Source organism: Arachis ipaensis, chromosome B02 (genome assembly GCF_000816755.2).
Source record: "Arachis ipaensis cultivar K30076 chromosome B02, Araip1.1, whole genome shotgun sequence".
Lineage (NCBI taxonomy): Eukaryota > Viridiplantae > Streptophyta > Magnoliopsida > Fabales > Fabaceae > Arachis > Arachis ipaensis.
The window spans coordinates 8588882-8609915 of record NC_029786.2 but is presented as its reverse complement, the minus strand read 5'-3'; the positions used below and the strand labels follow the sequence as shown (position 1 = coordinate 8609915).

General features: G+C 37.9%; 2 protein-coding genes across 2 annotated transcripts in view; one reads left to right on the top strand and one right to left on the bottom strand.

Annotated features, from left to right (window-relative positions):
- Positions 1-2303, bottom strand: part of LOC107624791 (actin-related protein 2/3 complex subunit 5A) — a 2753-nt gene extending 450 nt beyond the window's left edge. The window contains exons 1-3 of the mRNA XM_016327246.2: positions 1952-2303; positions 1749-1821; positions 1252-1352 (exon numbers count right to left, since the gene is read on the bottom strand). Coding sequence (XP_016182732.1) covers positions 1252-1352; positions 1749-1821; positions 1952-2049 — 272 coding nt within the window. The 5' untranslated portion in view covers positions 2050-2303. The remainder of the gene's footprint in view (positions 1-1251; positions 1353-1748; positions 1822-1951) is intronic.
- LOC107626763 lies at positions 3129-4061 on the top strand. Its single transcript, XM_016329664.1, has one exon. It carries the CDS (start codon positions 3129-3131, stop codon positions 4059-4061), a length of 933 nt encoding a protein of 310 aa, XP_016185150.1.

Genomic DNA, 21034 nt, shown 5'->3' with positions numbered 1-21034 from the left:
TCTTATTTAATCCAGATAATTGACTTATAAACCTATCATGTCAGTCTCATCAAACTACTCATCCCCAAGCCACTACCGAAGCTTTTAAGATGGCTAACCAAACAGTCCAAATCAAGAAAAACTTTGATGATGTAGGCCAAAATCCTTGACTGAAATTTTAAGCTAATGTATTATATCTCACTTCCTGCAACTCAACCTGTAGAAGATTGCATGAGTGAATGATTCAACCTTATAAAAGTTCTTTGAAGATGAAAAGGAGATGAAAGGGATTAAGACTTACAAATTGGGTGCCTTAAGTAGGTTGGAGGTTGGATGCTGAGAATGGGATACTTTATGTACAACAAGGTAAAGAAGATTCAGACTGAAGATGATAAAGGGTGATTAATAATAGGGTGGAGAGAGAGACAGTGAGGCACCAATGCAAGATTGGGAATAGAGATTAATTAATAATAGGGGGAGAGAGAGAATCAAGAGTCCATTGCTTTGGATATCAATATGCTTTTATTTCTCTACCATGAGGTGATGCCTTCCCAGTTCCCATAATTATATAGATGGGTTGTATTGGAATCCTGTTGATGTGGACAAGCTACAACCGACAAGGCTAGATAACTAAGAGACAAGCAGAAAAGAAAGGAACTCTAGATGCAGCTCTTGTAGTTAATGTAATTACAAAGGATATTGAGCATAGAAAAAAAAAGGAAGATTTAGCATTTGAATTCGAATTTCCAACCTTGTAGACCTGTAGTTGGGGTTGATGGTTAATTTACAAAGCCAGCACAAAACATTCCAGATTCCAGAACAAAAAATTGTTGAATCCAGAATTGTTACCTTCCCAATATTAGCATCACTGGGAAAGCTATTCATGTAATCATATCTAGCTTATCTGCTTATATGAATAGCACCCCGTCTCTTAAAAAGGTAAGAAAATTATTTATATTCATTATAGTTGCATATTCCGATTTCTAGCTAAGTTATGCTTTCCAATTAAGATTTGAATAGCGCAATCCACATATAGGATCTATATGTGAGCTGGAAAAGCAAAAGGAAATGGAAATACACTGGTGCCTTTGGGATTGGGATCTATAGGTGAAGTGGAGGAACAAAACTATATTAATCACTAAGTAACTATATATACTGCTGAAATTCAACATAGTCCAAGTAAATTAAATGTACGCTCAAAGAATGGGAAGCTATCAAAGTAAAACTAACATCATATTAGAATGAACTGAAACAAAATGCTTCAGCACTCACTTCATTAGTATATCATAGTACTCAGGATCCAATGAAGAAAGCATCCCATCCACATCCTTTATAGCCATTATAGTCCTATGTACCACAATCCAGTGTGCTGACTGCCAAAAGAAAATTCGAAAGCACAAGAAAATATGTTGTGATTTTAACAAATTAGAAGCCCCTTAACTGCAACTAAACTCTAATTACAACAAGAAGCAAGTCTTTTTGCACCAGGCAACAACATGAATCAATCAAACAATGGAACTGCATCTACCCTATTTGGTAGTTGAATTCAGCTTAAAAGATACCAAAAAAATAGAATACTATTCTTATTCCTCATCAATCCAAATCAAATGTGTGCATTCAGCACAAATATGACACATAAATAGAATATGCTGTGATTCCAGAACTTAGAAAACTTCCATTGCCACAAAAATCCTCCTCAACACCCTAAATCATTTCCCCTAAAAAATTGAGAAGCAATATAAAGAGAGAGAATGGGAGAAATTAAAAACCTTGCAACGCTCATCACCAGTCATGGCATACGTGCCTTCCAGAGCAGTTTTAAGTGCTTCTACAGGTTTATACCTGAAATTTCATCGAAGGGAAAATTTCCTATTTTCATATTCTAACCATTTCATTCATCGCAAATGGAAACAAAATAAGAAACATCTTTTTTATAGAAAAACAAAAGAATAAGGAAGATAGGCATTTGTACTGCTTGAGTAAGCTTTCGATCTTGCGGGATTTGTGTTCAATTCTGGTAATAATAGCTTCTGCATTATCCGCTTCCACGAACCTTTCAGCTTTTGCCATAATACTTCTTCTTCTTCTTCTTCAAATCAGTCCCTTTTCTATTTGATCTGAAATTTTTGTGATAAAAAATGTGATTTTGATTTTCTCTTCCCTTTCCTCCGAACAAATCTAAGGCAGGTGCAGTGGATCTCACGGTGGCAGAGAAGAAGATGGCGGCAGAAGTGTGTAGCTATTTGAGTGTCCCACCTCCTATGGTGGACCCTACGCTATTGGCGTGTACGTCAGGAAACACTATTTTTTCAGACATAAGTAAATTGTATTAAAGTTCCTAATAGGGTATTTTGCGGTGGCTTAGGATGGATTTTGAGTCAAAAATTTATTTGATCCAAACATTAATTTATTTGCGGTGTGATTTAAATTTCAGTCCAAGTACGTGACGGACGAAGCAGGTATGCATGAAATGTTTTCAATGTACATGGAAAATCGCCACCGCATGTCGTGCATCGAGTTATATATTGAGTTTGAGCAATCTGAAGCGGACCGTAACATTGAATTGAAAAGATTATAATAGTGAAAGCGAAGATGAATTTGAAAGTAACTATGAGATCGTCGGTCCAGGTGAAGACGAAGATGAAGCTGGCGGCGCCATGAACGCAGATGTGGCGGAAGTTGCAAATGCACTAGCAGACTCGCATCCATTTCAGGAGCCTTCTTTCATGCGGTCGTTGGATTTGGAGGCTATGCACGCACCAGAGTTTCCGCAATATATGAATGCAGGTGCGTAAACCTAGGTAGCTATGTGAAACTCTGAAGTAGCAGATCATTAAGTCGGATGAGTAATGTATGTGATATGTGACTAGGCATTTGTGACCATAGCGCTTGATTTTTTTATTAATTAATAGTTCTTTATTGTGAATGATATTTAGTTGTTCTTTACGTAGATGGAATAGCGAAAAATAAGAGTATAACGACCGCACAATATTAAAGTGTGTTTATTAATTGAGTTGTAATAAAAGACTTCCTACTGAGTACATATTGAAGCATTTATTACTTTTGATGTATGCAGCGCCTCCTGTTGTGGCGGATGGTGAGTTCACAGTGGGATGGAATTCAGTTCAAGGGAGGCAATAATCAAGGCAATGAAAGATTATACCATCCGCAGAGGTGTGGACTATCGGGTATATGAGTCGGAACCGACGACAATCTATGCCAAATGCACAGAATATGGGAATGGTTGTGACTGGTTGATCAGGGTAACCAAAATGCAGAAGAAGTACTGTTGGGAGATAAGGAGGTACAATGGAAGTCACACTTGTACCAGGTCTACTATTTCTCAAGACCATTCGAAGCTGGATTCCAAGACAGTTGCAGAAGCAATAAAGCCGTTGGTAGAGGTTGATCCGTCTATAAAGGTGAAAACAGTAATTGCTGATGTCCAGTCAAAGTTTAACTACACCATCAGTTATCGCAAGGCTTGGTTAGCAAAGCAGCAGGCGGTCGAATCAATTTTCGGAAGTTGGGAAGCATCGTACGAAGCTTTGCCCATATGGTTTGAGGCCATGTGCCACAAAGAGCCATCAGTAGTGGTTCACTTTGAAACAATGCCTGCTTACCAGGGAGATGATTTGGTTCCTGATATACGTGTTCTACATAGAGTCTTTTGGAGTTATTACCCCTGTATAAGGGCCTTCAGACACTGCAAGCCAGTGGTGCAGGTGGACGGAACTCATTTGTATGGAAAATACAAGGGTTGTTTATTGGTTGCAGTCTCACAAGATGGTAAAAACAACATCGTGCCTATTGCATTTGCCATAGTGGAGGGAGAGACTTCTGATGCATGGTACTTTTTTCTGAGCAACCTGCGTCAACACGTGGTGACACGTGATGGTGTGGGACTTATCTCTGATCGACACGATTCGATTAGGTCAGCTATTGAACGAAGTAATGGGGTGTGGTCTCCTCCTAGAGCTTTCCATATGTTTTGTATCCGGCATATTGAGTCCAACTTCTTGAGGAAGTTCAAGGCACCTTACTTGCAGAAGCTTATCGTCAATATTTGTAAGTTTGAATAGAATGAACTTTGAATTTACATTAATGTACGATCAAATAGAATGGTGTTCATAGCTGACTGAATATTTTTCATAGGATACTCGAGGACGACCAGGGAGTACCAGATGCGCTACGAACGATTAAAGGAACGGGGTGAGGCTTACACCAACTGGCTTGATCGAATCCCTCGTGAGCAGTATGCTTTGGCATTTGATGGTGGTTACCGATGGGGTCATATGACCACCAATCTTGTGGAATGTATCAACTCCGTCTTAAAGGGTGCACGCAATCTCCCAGTCACTACACTTGTTAAGGCTACCTTTTACAGACTGAATGAATTGTTCACTAGGAAAAGAGCCGAGGCTGAAGCCCGGATCAATGCTGGACTTGTGTTCTCTGAGATGGCGACAACCAAGCTGCATGCAAATCAACAAGCATCAGGTAACATACAGGTTAGCTGTTTTGATAGAGAAAATGAAGTCTTCGAAGTTCGCGAGATGCCTAGTGGGGTTGAGTATGCAGTTGACCTACGCCACCATCGGTGCGACTGTGGTGAATTCCAGGTTGACCGAATTCTGTGTCGACACGTGTTTGCGTGTTGTGCAAATCAGAGGTTGGATTGACAAGTGTACGTTAATGACGTTTACAAGATGGACCAAGTTCGAAGAGTATACAGGACTAGGTTTAGACCACTAAGAAATCCGGCAACATGTGGACCACCCCAATTCTGTTGATGTGCCGGGACTGACGCTGAGTAATAATCAGACGGATGCGTGTCAGGAACATATGGTGCAAAATACTCAACCCCCTGTTGTGGCGGTTCCGGTGGCGGTGGTGGTGGAGGTACTGGTGCCAGTTCCGGTTCCTGTGCCGGTGGTGGTGGAGGTGGAGGACCTTCTGGATTCTCTTCAAAGACAAGGTTCGACAATTGCAAGTGGTCAGCATATGCTGCTCGGTACCAATGCATGTAAATTTCCAACGGATAATGTAAATGCTCCAAGTCATCCGAGAGAGTGTGACTATATCGATTTGTCCACTGCATCACCCAAAGAGAGTGGGTATCGGCCCAATCTTGATTCTCAGGCCCAGTTAGAACTTCACCGTGTGATGCACCTAGATCCTGCCCTTGAGCAGGAACACCCTGTGTCAATCCAAATTGCCTCCTGACTCTATCAGTTGCATGCCACTCGATGCATTCAAAAGATATAAGTGGCACTGTGGCACTCCAGATAACCGAATTATGACGGATGGCTAAAGGAATTACGTCTGGATCGATGTATCCAATGCCATAAGCCTGCCAAACAAACTGGACACATCGGACCAGTCAGATGATTACACAACAATTAATTCACTTAACAAGTTACATAAAGTACTTGTATTTTACAAAATACCTGTCCTTCTTGTAGATCATCCAACAACCTCCTGTAGTGCGCAAGCGTTTTATATCGGTAGGGATAGTTTTGACGGTCCCAGTTATGCCACCTGCCGACGGACAATCCATTAGTTAACTTATCTTACCATAAAAAAAATACAATTTCTATCAATTCTTTCAATGCATACTATAATCAAAATTACCTATTTGCAATTGGAAACACTCCGGGATTGCCAGGAATCGGAGCTAGAAATGGGAGTCGGATCCAAGCCCAACTGACCAACAGTGTCAGTGGACCGTCCATCTCCTTGCAGTCGACACGAGTTGCCCTACACAATGATCTATACAAGTGTGCCAGGCACGCTGAACCCCAACTAAATTGTATGATCTCACCGAAGTTGCGGAGCAAAGGTAAAAATTTCCAGTGCACCACTGTACCCGACTTATCTGCAAACAGAACTGTCCCAAATAACAACATTATATGACACTTTACATACATTTATATGTGCACATCATCATTCAACACTATATGATCTTTCAAACCCCTAAACCACTTTAATTTTATAAAGCTCCCTCTACAGTCGTCTTCCTCGGTGCAATTCCAAATTGGTGCAAGCACTCGGCTTCCAATGCCTCAAAGCTACTCATGGTCGGACCTGTAACCGAAAGACCATTTGTCGGCAGACCGAGAATTAGCGCCACATCCTCCAAGGTCACGGCACACTCACCAACCGGAAAATGAAAAGTGTGAGTCTCGGGCCGCCATCTCTCAATCAGAGCATTAATCATTGCTGACTGACCTTTAATGACTCCAATTTGGGATACATAATAAAATCCAGTCTCGCGTAACTGTGGCTCAACAATTTCGTTGTATGGATCCGGCGGATGTAAATGGTCACACATCAACATCCTTGCAGCCTACAATATCACATTTCCATTATAAGAACAAGTATAACATAACTATATTATTCAAAAACACAATTATCCTTAACATGTCCATTATAAATAATTCCCAGCATAATTGCATTTCAAACATACACATTAAATCTGATAAAATAATAAATTAAATTTTTATTTTTCATCATAATAATTAATTAAACTCAATTACTAATACTAATAATATACTAACTAACCATATCATTCATACATTCATACATACATACATACAAAATTTATTTCTATGTTAATTTCTATTTCTAACCACCTAATAATAGAATTATACATACATACATGCTTAATTTCTACTTAATGTCATTCTAATATATTGCTAATAAAATTTAAAATTTTCACTATCATTAATTTTAAATAAAATTATTAAAAAGTAAAAACTTACATAATTTGGATCTCCAAGATAATTAACAATATGAAGCTCTGGTTGATTTACTTCCTTAATTTTTCTTCTTCTTGGCATTTTTACTCAGATTTTTTACTGAGCTTTTTGGTGGTCCAACAATGGTGAAATGGTGGGATTTTGGCGTTGCAGAAAGGGGAAAGAGATAGTTTGTGTGTGGGAGTAAATGAGAAAGTGTTGAGAGGGTGAAAGAGATAGGAAACACGGGTTTTGAGGGGTAAAACGCGCATAGGAGTCACGGGCCACCCACAACCCATCTGCATGCGTGACGCGTGGCAAGGTGGTCACCAATCGGTGCCACTGATTTGCGTCCCATCCGCGACCTGAAATCGTTGCCACCGATTTCTGTACCCCCAATCGGTGCCACCGATTTCTTCGACCACGCCGTCACATCTCCGTGAAACACCCCAAACCCCCATAACGCTGTGAAATTCCGTCACTTTCTCCATATCAAAATTAAAAAACTCCAAACTTACCTAGTGCTAATTTTCAATTTAAAATATAGTTCTTTTAAATACGCAAAACTACTACTTTCCCACATATGTATTTCTTGAATATCATATAGTGATAACCACAATTTGAATTTAGGTTCTGTTGACCCTACACATGTTTATTTTGTCGTTGAACATAACTGGAAATACGAAACAAAATTACAGGTAAATTCTAGTTTTTAATCCTGCCAATCCAAATTTCGACACCTTTAAATTCTATTAAAGGCTCAGTTACTAATATGTAAGGTTAACTATTAGAATGTGATCTTCAAAATCTTAGTAAAACAACACATAATTTCAATTCAACAATATTAAACTAAAATAGTCCATATTGATCGGCAGTTCAACACCATGCCATAATTCATGTTTACAAAGTTTTAATTTATTGTGGACTATACATTTATAAGCATATATAAATTTATTGTCAAAGATTGGAATTAATTCCAACGTATCTTCAGAAATCAAATAAGAATTTACTAAAGTTATTTATGTCCTCCAAATTACCTCCATATTTATGCCACGATGGAATTTATCTCACATATGCAATAGTTAGCACTTTAGCAGCTTCTTATGATTATTGCTCTTTAAAAAATCATTCTTCTTGTCTAGAATAATTTCTATTTAAAAAACAGTTTTGTCGAAGTGATAAATTACTATAGTTATAGGAATATAAGAGCAAGAATGAGCAGTGAATCAATAACACAGGTGATGCGGATTTTTACAAATCACAAACTAGCAGTAAGTGCACCGGATCATATCAAGTAATACCACGGGAGTGGGTTATCATTCTCACAAGGATTAACGGATTAAACAAGTAATAGTTAATTGATTATTCTAGTTAGTCAGAATTTAGAGTTTCAATAGTAAAAATCATAAAAAAAAATAGTGAATTAAAGAAAGAAAACAGTAAATGTGTGGAAAGATAATATGAGAGGAGAGTTAAGGTATCAGGGATATTTAAATTTTCAGATTAACAATTATTCTCATCTACTTTGATCATACAAAGATACAATTCATGGCAAACTCTAGGTAATTGAACTCCAATTCTTTGGTAATTCAATTTCTTCTAACCTAATCAACCGTTAATTCCTTGATCAATTAATTATGCTAAAAGGTTAAGTATCATCTCTGATTTATAACCACATAATTCTTAAGAACCCAAAAGAAACCTGATTTTATGTTACATATCAAATTAATTTCAGATAATTGAAGAATTATGAGAAAAGAGTTTCAGCCTAATTCTAATGATTTAACTTTTCCAAGATTCAGAAGAATTTAGTCAGATTAAAGTTATTTTTCAATATACTATAATCCTTAAGATGAAGAACGAAACTCAATCCTTGAATAAAATACTAATGCATTAATCAAAATAGGAAAACAATAGTATTAATTCATCAAAATAAATAGAACTCCTAACCTTAAGAATGAAGGTTTAGTTGCTCATGGTGCAGAGAAAATCGTCAAAGTGTAAAAAGTGTAAACTGACCAAAAGTGGAAGAAGAGAGGCGCGGAGCTAATCTCTCCTCCTTTTATATCTCTAATCCTAATTGATTCAAAAATTAAATTAAAAGCTAATAGTATCTTTTTTATTTTCTATTTGAATTTAGAATGGGATCCGTGTGATTTGAGTGACCAAAGTGGGGCCACTGTTGGATACGCTGTCGGTGCTAAACGCCAATGATGTGGTATTTAGCGCCACCTATTCAGAGACTATACATGCACGTTCCAAGTCCTGGCGCTAAGCACCGATGATGTGGCGTTTAGCGCCAAGGTGGCAGAGAGGAATGGTAAGCTTCTGGTGTTCGGCGCTAAACGCCAGTGATGTGGTGTTTAGCGCCACCAAGCCAGAGGGCACTTCTCTTGCTTTCTTCTTCATGAATTCTGCCAAATCTTTACCCGAATGCTACCTGAAATCAATAAAAGGCCACAACAACTCAAAAGTCGCATCTACTAGGGTATAAGTCACCTAAATCCTCTAGCAAATCAATAAAACACCATACAAATCATACAGAAAAGATACTTATGATGCTCATGCATCACAACACTAAACTTAAAGTGTTACTTGTCCTCAAGCGACTTAAACAGCAGGAAATTGAAATGGGTTTGATTAAGAGTTGAATTCTTATTGAAAGCTCATGTCTGTCTTATGAGTGGGGTTTAGCAACACCGTGATCATGAGTGTTTCTTTGCTTATCACTACTCCTTGAAATCTTGGGAATGTCAATATCTGAACAGAACTAGAACTCGAATGATGTTATGAAGTCTCTCTTTCCTTAAGCTTTGATTGATCCTTGAATTCCTTTATTTAAAACAGCGAGAACTTTTTCTGTCGACAACTCTTAGTGCTCTGTCTCAAGGCGGCTCTTGATGGTGAGCGTTCGATCGATAATTCCAAACTAGTTGGTCCAAGTTATCGGGTGATGAGGCACCCTACGGATCTAGTTACTCAAGCCTCTCCTTAACACGGTCGCATCACAAGCATATAGATGAGGTTTTAAATTCCCAAACATCAATGTCTAGAGTCTCTTTGGACTGCTAAATGTCTTGTTGCAAGGTGGCTTTTGACAGCGGACTTTTGATCGATAATTCCAGACCAGTTGGCCCAAGTTACCGGGTGATGAAGTACCCCTCGGATCTAATCATCTTAGCCTTTCCTTAGACAATAGACACCACAGACACATAATTGGGTCTCAGACATTGATGCTCAGAGCTTTACAATTTTACTTTTCTTTTTCTCTTTTCATCATTCTTTTCTTTTTCTTGCTTTTTCTTTACTCTCTTTTCATTTTTTTTTGGTTGATTATTTTGATTCAAAGAAAAATATCTTGTTTGTTTTGGAGATTTCATAACACTTCTCTAAGTCCATGTTCGTCACAAATCAACATTCCTCTTTTCCAAGGGCATTCATACATCATTCTCTTCTATGCAATCATAATCACAAGTAAATACCACCACATGTGTTGACAAGACATTTGTTAAATAAACTCAATTTCTAATGTATTAATACCACTTTTCTCTTTTCTTTTTTTTTTTTGAATAATGCTTGAAGAATAATACACGAGGCATCATTAAAACAAAAGATAACTAAAAGAAAACTAAGAAGACTAGAAATCATACAAATGACAAAAATTTAAACAAAAAATAGAAATAATCATGAAAATAACTCCACCACCTCAGTTATCATGGTCGTCATCCGCCTCAGCCTGTTGAGCTCTCTATGGCTCTCTTGGTCTCAACATCCTAACCTCTATATCCCGCCTAAAGTTGTCGAGCTCAACTCATTGGTTTTCTTGTTCAGTCTTGATCTGGTTAAGGAGGGCACCTTGGCTGTCTTGGTTCACCTTGATCTGCTAAAAGGAGGAGGTTAGTTGTTGCTAATACTCTTGTGGTTCACCTTGATCTGTTTAAGGGAGGAGGTTAGTTGTTGCCAATACTCTCTTGTGGTGGGAAGTATTATCCTTGAGGCTTGAGGGGTTGTTCTTCTTGTGGTGGAGGAGCTTGTGGAACTTCTTCTTTTTCGGCTTACTCTCTTCTCTGAACCACCACCCTTGCATATTCCATAGTCTTTTTGGAGATTGGCCTCTCAATAGGAATGAGGAAGTCGTTCTCCAAGTTCACCCTTGCGGCTTCGCATAGGTGATGAATGAAATGAGGAAAGGCCAACTTAGCATATGAGGAGGGGTTTAAGGCAATGTGGTATATTTGTTGAGGAATTATTGCACTCACATCTACCTCATGCCCAATCATTGATATAATGGATCATGATGGCTCTGTTCACGGTGACCTCGGAGTGGTTACTTGTCGAAATAATGGATCGTTGGATGAACTCCAACCATCCTCTCGCCACTGGCTTGAGGCCACTCTGTCCCAGTTGATTTGGGAGTTCGTCCACACCCATTCTCCACTGAGCTCCCGAGAGACAAATATCCTCAAGCTTATGATCATATCTCTGATCTCGGCTCCTCCTCTCATCATAAGCGTCCAACCGTGGGGGGTTACTTGGAGGTGAAAAGTGGAGCATCTCCCTCACGCTCCTCAGACTAAAGTCGAGGACTCTTCCTCGCACAAAGGTGCGATAGTCCTTCACATTCACACCACGGACATCTCTATATGTGATCCAAGCATTCTCATAGAACTGTTGGACTTTCAGTTGACCAACCTTGGTGTGTGGATTACATAGGAGTCCCCAACCTCTCCTTTCAATTTGTTGCCAGATTTTCGGTTATTCATCCGGCTTGAGATCAAATTTAACCTTTGGAATCACCTTTTTCTTGCTCGTGAGTTCAAAGAAGTGTTCCTCAAGTAATTTGGTACGGAACCGTGTTGCATCAAAAGGGGTTGTTTCTGGTGCCCTCTCTTTTCTCTTCCTCGATGAAGATTCTTGACCCTTTGGTGCCATTGATAAAGAAAAATAAAGAGCTTGCTCGACAACACCAAACTTGAAGATTTGCTTGTCCCCAAGCAAAAAAAGAATAGAAGAAAGAGGAAGAACAAAAAAATAGAGGGACAAAGAAGGGAGGGGGTGTGGGTATCGGTTATTGAGGTTGAGGGAGAAGAGAGAAATAGTGTGGAGGAGGCTAGGAAGAAGAAATAAAATAAAAGTAAATAACAGAAAGAGAGAAAGATAAAGGGAGGGGCGTTGGTTGTTGTTGGGGAGAGAGGGAATGGATTGGGATAGGAAGAAGGGATTGGGGCTGGTGGTATATATAGAAGGGGTAGAGAAATGGGGATTAGGGGAGAATTGCACGAAGAGAGGGGATTAATGGGGAGAAGTTAGGGGTTGGTAGGATGTATTGGGAAAGGGAGGATTATGGGGAAGTGGGGAGTGATTGGATGGAGGAAGGATATAGGGTAGGGGAGAGAATCAGGGGTAGGGTTAAAAAAAAAAGGGGTCACAGGGCAAAAATTTGAATTTTAAAAAGGAAGGGTTGAGGTATGCGATGCCGGTGCTAAACGCCGGGTTGGTGGCGTTTAGCGCCAACCTTTTCGAGGACACCAAACTTAAAATTTTCATATCAGCGCCAAATGCCGTGGAGTTTGTGCTAAATGCCAGTTTCGAATTGTTTTTCTTTTAAGTGACATGACGCTAAACACCAGAAACTGGCGCTAAACATCAGGACTCCAGAAAAGAACTCCTTCTTTAACGCACCCCTGGTGCTAAACGCCAGGGTGCCAGTAGCATCCTCCTCATGCGTTGCGCACCTGGCGCTAAACGCTGAATAGCAGCGCTAAACGCCAGGTGTCCAGTGGCCACTCCTTTTTTCACCCTTACTTGGCACTAAACGCCAGGTATCAGAATGCAACATCAGCTTCAAAATATTCCCATGCCTGTTCCAAGCTTCCCTGTTTCTGTTTCAATCAATTTGCATGACTCAAATAAAGGTAAGAATAAAGAAAGCTACGAACTAAGAAAACAAGACAAAAAAATAAAAAAATCTAAACAAAGGATACTAGAGATTGGTTTGCCTCCCAAGAGCGCTTCTTTAACGTCACTGGCTTGACAGTTCAACTCTGCTAAGTAAGCAGGTGAGTGATCCTTTGGCAATCGACGTTGCCACAAAGATAGTCCTTCAACCTATGACCATTGATCGTAAACCTTCAACCTATGGTAAGCTTCTGGTGTCCGGCGCTAAATGCCGATGATGTGTCATTTTGCACCACGAAGGCAGAGGACACTTCACTTGCTTTCTTTTTCATGAATTCTGCCAAATCTTTACCCGAATGCTATTTGAAATCAACAAAAGAACACAACAACTCAAAGTCGCATCTACTAGGGTATAACTCACTCAAATCCTCTAGCAAATCAACAAAATACCATACAAATCATACAGACAAGATGCTTATGATGCTCATGCATTAACATGCAATGCTATTTATCATCAAATCAAGCAGTAACCCAGAAACAGAGTCATCAAAATTGAAATTGATCATCAAGCAGTGAGAAAATCCAATGAAACAAGACCAAGCATTGAGCACTGACTAAGCATTTGAGACATCACCTTCAACGATGGCAGTGAACAAAGATTTAAGGGAGAGCGACGGACGACAGGAAGCCTGATGAACATAGGCGAGTTGGCGATGAAAACCTGATAGAGCAACGACGGACGAAGAGCTGCTTTTTTTAGGACCTTGAGACGCTGGCATTGGGCAAACGAGGGGAGGGCCTTCGAGCATGATGAACCAGGAGGATTGGCAAACGACCACGACGAACCTGGAGGTGATGGTGAGACAAACGGTGACACGATGGAGGCTAGGATTTTCAAGGAAGAGCGAGATTGAGTTGAAAGGGGAGAAAGGGGAGAGAGACTGGTTTTTGCGTTTCTCTCTTTTGATTTTAGAAGCCCTTTTTCCTTTTCCTTTTTTTTTAATGAAATATCAAAGCAACGCCGTTTAAAGAAAATCGGCCGAATCCCAGTTAAGTTAAAAGTAGAATCACCCGGTTTTCAATCGGTTCAACATTTTTAAAACGGTTTTTTCAGACAATTTTTTCCCTTGAACCAAATCAGTATTGCTATCGGTTCTCGGTCGGGCTGGTCCGACTAATTCGTCCGGTCCAGTTTTCAAAACTATAGCTTAAATTTACGGTGATACTACATATTTTTCGCACTTCTCCACCAACACAGAAATATTTTTGTCAGAAACCTATTGATATAATACAATAATTTTATACATAGTACAATAATTTTTGTACATAACATAAATTTATTAACATAACTTAAACTTTTTTTCGTATAGTAAAAAAAAATATTTATACACAGTATAGTGATTTTTTGCATATAGCACATAAATTTTTATTGCGAATGTATTTTGTTAGTTGGGTGAGTTAACATTGTGGGTATGTGGTCTTTCAAAAATTTATATACTGTATGTATTTTGTTAGTTAGATGTCACTATTTTGAACATGTGGCCTTTGAAATTTTTTTTGTTATGCATCAAAAATTTATGTGTTGTGCATATGATATTTTGTTGTTGGGTGTCAATATTTTGCGCATGTAATCCTTCACAAATTTATGAAATGTGCACTAAAACTTCTATGTTATGTATAAAAATTTCTCTACTTAGTCATTTTACTGAACATGTATAAGATAAGAAGAAGACGACGACAACGACTATGATGATAATGAAGGAGGATGAGGAGTAAGGGTGTACATGGCCCGATCCGACCCGAAGACCTAGTCCGGCCTCGAACACTTTAGAGACTAATTTGGCATGATTTCACCGGGTCTAAAGCCGGGTAAGGGTCTCAAAAATAGACCCGGTCATTATTTCGGGTCGGGTCCGGGTCAAGACGAACCCGGCTTCATCCGGCCCGTGTGTACCCTAAGGGAACTAAAAAAGATATATATTTTAAATTTATTTCAATATTATATTATATTAATTATAAACTTATTATTTTATTTTTAATCGTTGTGGCTCGAAAATGTTTAGATTTCATCGGGTTTAGAATTGGGTTAGAGTCTAAAAAATAGATCCAGTATATATTTTCATCCGGCCATACACACCCCTAGTGAAGAGAAAAAAGAAGAATAAAAAAAATTAAAAAATAAAAAGAAAAAAAGAAAGAGAAAAGACCACGAGAACAACAACAAAGCGCGCATACAATAAGTGAGATTTGGTTAGTCTCGGTAAAAAAAAAACTAACTTTATTATTAAATTTATAGATTGAATTATTTGAACTAATTATACGTTAAAGTATACAATCATGTTAGGGAAGCAATTTAGATCAACAAACTTCAATAAACTACATATTGAGTTGCAAAAAAAAGGCATTTAAATAAAATAAAAAAAACTAAAATACCTATTCAAATGAAATAATTTCTCCCTCTTCTCACATTTTTAACTTCTCATTCTAAAAAAGAACATCAAAACAACCCTTCTTTCTCAGTCTCTTTGTCATTTTCTTACTCGAAGGAACTCTTGCCTTCTTCTTCTCTGACGAAGTCGAAACCCAACACCGACCATTACTTCATTGGACATTATCTCCACCTTTGTCTCTGTTTGGCTAGGTCACCATCATCTCCGGTCATTGATGTGCTTACCTTTTTGCTGTGTCTCTGTCACTACTCTCACCACTGGTGTTGTCTGGTGTTACCTTCTTCTCGCTGGTAAGAGATTTTAACATTCTTGCATTTTTTTATGTTCCTATTACATTTTAACATTCTTAGTTTCTCTTGGTTAAGTTTCTGTTTCTTCCCTTCAATTTGTCGTTGTTGCTTCTCTACTTGGTTTCGCTACTACTATATCTTCTCTTTGGTCCACCGCTGTTGTTTCTCTAGTTGATTCCATCGTCATTATTACTTCTTCCCTTAGTTCTATTGCTATTGCTGTTCAGGTATCCTTAGTTTTTCTCTAATTTTTGCTTTCTTTTAAAGAGAAAGTGGTTGAATTGGAATTTTGAATATTTTTCTACTTTTGTTTCTCTAGTTGTATGTTTCAGATGTTCTTTTTTTTTTCTTGTGTTTTGAGTGTTTTAATTATTATTAATTTATATGAGCATTTGTTGAGTTTAGATTTTAGATGTTTTTGTCTAAAATAGTTTAGAATATTTTCATTTTAGTCAAATAGAGATTTTGAGATACTGTTCTTAACTTGTTATGCTAAGATCCTAAAATGTGTCTAAAACATCTAATCATTTCTCTTGATGCCTCTTTATGAGTAATGTGTTTATGTTGCTAATAAATGATGTACTCATGCTAAAAAATATAGTAGCTTCTTTTTTCTACTATTTAGAAAATCCAAAAGAAAAAGTTTCCATGCATTTGTTGTTGCTCCAAAATCATAGTTTTAGCAAAAAGTGCTTTTTAACATTTTTCAATAATAATTTAGATATTTTCAAATGAAACCAACCATGCTAATATTACTCATGCCATTATAAATTTTGGTGTAAAACTCCTAGATATCCTAGTAAAGAAGGTTAACTAATCCCAAGAACTAAAAAAATTAGAATTTGGGATTAAAAGTTTATGATTTAGAGTATAAAATTTAAGATAAATACAACCATCTCTCTTAGCCCTTTACAATAATTTAAAACAACCACTCTCCACATTAACCCAATTAGACTTTCAATTAGACCAATACAATTCATACCTTTTGATTGAACACATCCTCCACCCTCTCTTCCAGAAATACGCCACACACTGCCAGAGTTCTATCACTGACAGTCACAGTGACACCACCAACCACCTCCTTATCTTTCGGATTATTTGTGTAATTCTTTTTTTACTTATGTAAATCCTTCTTCGTTCAGGTGCCGTTTTTCTTTAAGCACTGTTATATCTTTTTCTTTTCTTTCACCTTTTGTCATCAATTTATTGTCTTTACATTTTGGCCTAAGCTATTAAGGATGCTAATATTCATTTAAATTGGCGCAGTGACATGAAATATGAGTTGAATGTCCTTGAGTTAAATAACATTTGGCTGCAAATGGGTATATCGGATCGAGCGTAAGCCAGATAGTTTCATTGATCGGTACAAAATACGTCTTGTAGCTAAAGAATTTATAGAAATTGAAGGTGATAATTTCTTAAAAACTTTTTCTCATGTCGTCAAACATGTAACTTTCAGAATGGTAATTGCTTTTGGCATCAATAAAGCACTGATCTATATATTAATTGGATGTCAACAATGCCTTCTTATATGAGATCTCTATTGTTAAGTTGTTTTCATGTCTTTACCTCCTGAAATTGCATCCACTCGTCCAAACTAATGTTGCAAATTGTTGATATCACTCCTAATTGTATGTGGTATCAAAAATTTTATACACTCTTAATTTCTCATGGATATCAACTGACAATACCAGATTATAGTTTATTTGTCAAATTTATTGGTGTTGGAGTCTTTATTCTTCTAGTTTATATTGATGATATAATTTTTACAGTAAAATTAATTTTTGACCTCCTACAGTTTTTCCATGGTGTATGGCGATGGGAGGAGTCAGAGCGCAATGAAACCAGAAGAGTGTGGCACGAATGCTTTGGAGTTCCGATACATGCTTGGTCGGGAGAAACGTTTAAAACCATAGGGAGTCAATGGGGTGAAGTCATCGGATGTGATACGATGACGGAATCGTGCTATGACTTTAGTGTTGGACGAGTTCAAATCGATACCTGCATTATGGACGTGATCAACGAATGGGTGCATATTACAATTGGTATTAGCGGTTTTAATGTGATGGTAAAAGAGCTGGGGCGCGAGACACATGGAAGTACTAGTTATAAGTTGCATAAGGTTGTTGCTGGAAACACAAGCTGCAAGTTACAAAGAAAAAATACTTCAAGTAGATGCGGCTAACAGAACGGTTGGGCTAATGAACTGACCGGAATGCATAGACCAGGCGGAAGAACTGCTATTGGCGATGGCGAGAGGAGGTGAACCGACTGAGGAAAAAAGCGTAATTTTTGAAAGTATTTTGAATGAGTAGGTTAATGTGAATTTAATAGAAAATCGCCGCAATCTGGTAACGAAGAAATCAAATAAAGAAGTCATTGAAGAATATGCAGATTTGGTGGGGACTGCCATTTTAAATAATTATGAAGATTCTGAGAAAACAGTTTCTTGGGATATTGAGAATTTGAATCATGGGTTGCAAGGGAGAGCCATAAGCGTTAGACAAAAAAAAACAAGGCATAAAGAAAGCTAGACCCAACAAGAATACTCACTACATTGGGCCACGAATTATTTTTGGGCCAAGTGCTTCTTCAACAGCCACATGCAGCGCTGGGGCTGTCCACCTGAGTGGATGATGCGTGAGCATCTTGTCTATCTTTTTCTAGTGAATTTGCATCTAATTTGTTGAGTTTAATTAAGAATTAATTATATTTTAGCCACTATGGATGCTATTTTGAGTTTTGTGCAATACTGTTTATTTTAGGTAGCATTTGGCGGAATTTGATGGAGTTTCTGCAGAGAAAGAGAAGAAGCCAAGGAGATGACCAGCGAATACCGACGCGGACGCATGGCTCACGCTACCGCGTGGAATGGAGGAAATCGCAATGACGCGATTGCATGCCTGACGCGATCGCGTGGACTGGAATTTGCACAAATGACGCGAACGCGTGGACGACGCGGTCCGCGTCACATGAGCGATCTGGATTCTGGACAATTGACAGAAAACGCTGGGGGCGATTTCTGGGCCGTTGTGACCCAGTTCTTAGCTCAGAAATCACAGATTAGAAGCTGCAGAATGGACAGAACAAGTGGTCCCCACCCATCAGCTGAAGATCTGTTAATTAATTCAAATTTAAATTCAAATCTTAAATTAGGAAAAGATATTATTTTAAGTTTAAATTTTAATATTAGATTTTAAATTTATTAGGATTAGTTATAAAAAGGGATCTGATGCCATCAGATTGGAACTGGGTACAATTTTTACCGGAATCCTTATTTTCTCTTTTTCATGAGCAACTAAACCTCCATTGTTAAGGTTAGGAGCTCTGTCTATTGTATGGATTGATAATATTATTTTTCTATTTTAATTCATGTTTTGATTTATATTTCAATAATTGTTTTCGTTCTTTATTTTATGAATTTGGGTGGAACGGAAGTATGACCCATGTTCTATTTAAGTTCTTGTAAAATTTGGAAAAGCTCTTTACTTGAACAATAGCTTGAAAACATATTATCCTGAATTTCTAATTGTTTGTATTTAACGGGATACGTGACATATAATCCCTTTATCTTTGAATAATTAGGATTCTTGTGGCATATAAACTATGATTCGATCATCACCCTCTAATTGGAATTAATTGACCAAGGAATTGGCAGTTGATGAATTTTAGAGGAGACTAGGAAGGTCTAAGGAATTAGGGTCTAGTCATAAATAGTTTGCCATGAATTAAATCTTGCATAATTAAAATAGTTAATAAGAAAAGTCAATCCAGAAAATAGATAACTCTAAAGTCTTAACTGCCTTCTCCATATATTATTCCCAACTTAATTACTTGTCATTCTTCAATATTTTTTATATTGTTTAATCTCTTTTATACTGCATCTCAATACCAATTTTTGTTTGTCTAACTAAGCCTATCAAACACTATTGTTGCTTAGTCCATCAATCCTCGTGGGATCGACCCTTACTCACGTAAGGTATTACTTGGTACAATCCGGTGCACTTGCCGGTTAGTAAGTGTGGTTGTAAAAATACCGCACCAAACTTTTGGCGCCGTTGCCGGGAATTGACTGAAAGATATTTTTCATATAATAAATAAATAAATAAATAAATATTTTAGTATTAATATTTTTCTTTTCTTAATTTTTGAATTTAAGTTTGGTGTTACTCAGTTAATGTTATTTTAATTTTTCTGTTTAATTTTTTTTTAAATTTTCGAATTTTTTATTTATTTATTTAGTATTTTTATTTTATTATTTTACACAAGTTACCTTACAGGGACTTCTCTGCACTCTGACGTAGAGAGTCCCGTTTTTTTTCTTGTTTTCTGCTTGTGTATGCGCAGGAATAGAGACAAAGAACAGCTTTTAGACTTTGATCCTGAACCTGAAAGAACTTTCAGGCAACGTTTACAACAAGCAAGACTTTGCAAGGCTGCAGAATCCACTATGGCAAATAATGCTAATGCCAATGTGGTAAATCCGAATGGGGATGATCAATAGAGGCGAGTGCTTGGCTCTTATTCTGCCCCTACTGCGGATCTTTATGGAAAAAGTATTGTGGTGCCTCCTATAACTGCAAACAACTTTGAGTTGAAGCCACAATTGGTCACCCTGGTGCAACAGAACTGCCAGTATCATGGACTTCCTCATGAAGATCCAAATCAGTTCATATCTGATTTTCTGCAGATATGTGATACTGTGAAGACAAATGGAGTGAACCCAGAGGTGTACAGACTCATGCTCTTCCCGTTTGCTCTGAGGGATAAAGCAAAGCTATGGCTAGATTCCCAACCAAAGGAGAGTTTGAATACTTGGGAAAAGGTTGTTACAGAGTTTCTCACTAAATTTTTCCACCAAAGAAGCTGACTAAGCTTAGGTTGGAGGTTCAGACCTTCAGGCAGAAGGAGGGTGAAACTCTTTATGAAGCTTGGGAAAGGTACAAGCTGCTGACTAGGCAATGCCCTCCGGACATGTTCTCCAAGTGGACTCAACTAGATATTTTTTATGAAGGCTTGGGTGAGATGTCCAAGATGAGCTTAGATACCTCTGCAGGTGGTTCATTGCACAAGAAGAAGACACCAGAGGAGACTATTAAGCTTATTGAATTGGTTGCAAGCAACCAATATTTATACTCATCTAACAGGAATCCTATGAACTCTGAGACCACTCAGAAGAGAGGCGTGTTGGAAGTAGAAGCTGTTAATGCTCTTCTTGCTCAGAACAAGCTTATATCTCAGCAGATAAATCTACTTACTCAACAGATGGGTGGCATGCAAGTCTCATCTATCAACACTCAAAATCCACCCCAAGATACCTCCTATGACATGACAGGTAACTTTATGCAAAATGATAATTATGATTATGCTCAACCTTCTTATGAACAGGTGAATTACATGGGAAGTGGCCCTAGAAATCCTAACAATGATCCATATTCTAAGACATACAACCTGGGATGGAGAAATCACCCAAACTTTGGGTGGAGGGACCAACCTCAGAGACCTCAGAACTTCAACAATAGTTCTCAGGGCGGTTTCCAGCAGAACAATGATTTGGAAGCAATATTGACAGGTTTTAGACAGGAAACCAAAGCATCCATCAAGAACTTGGAGATTCAAATGGGTCAATTAGCCACAAAGGTTAATGAAATTGATCAGAGGACCACTAATAGCCTTC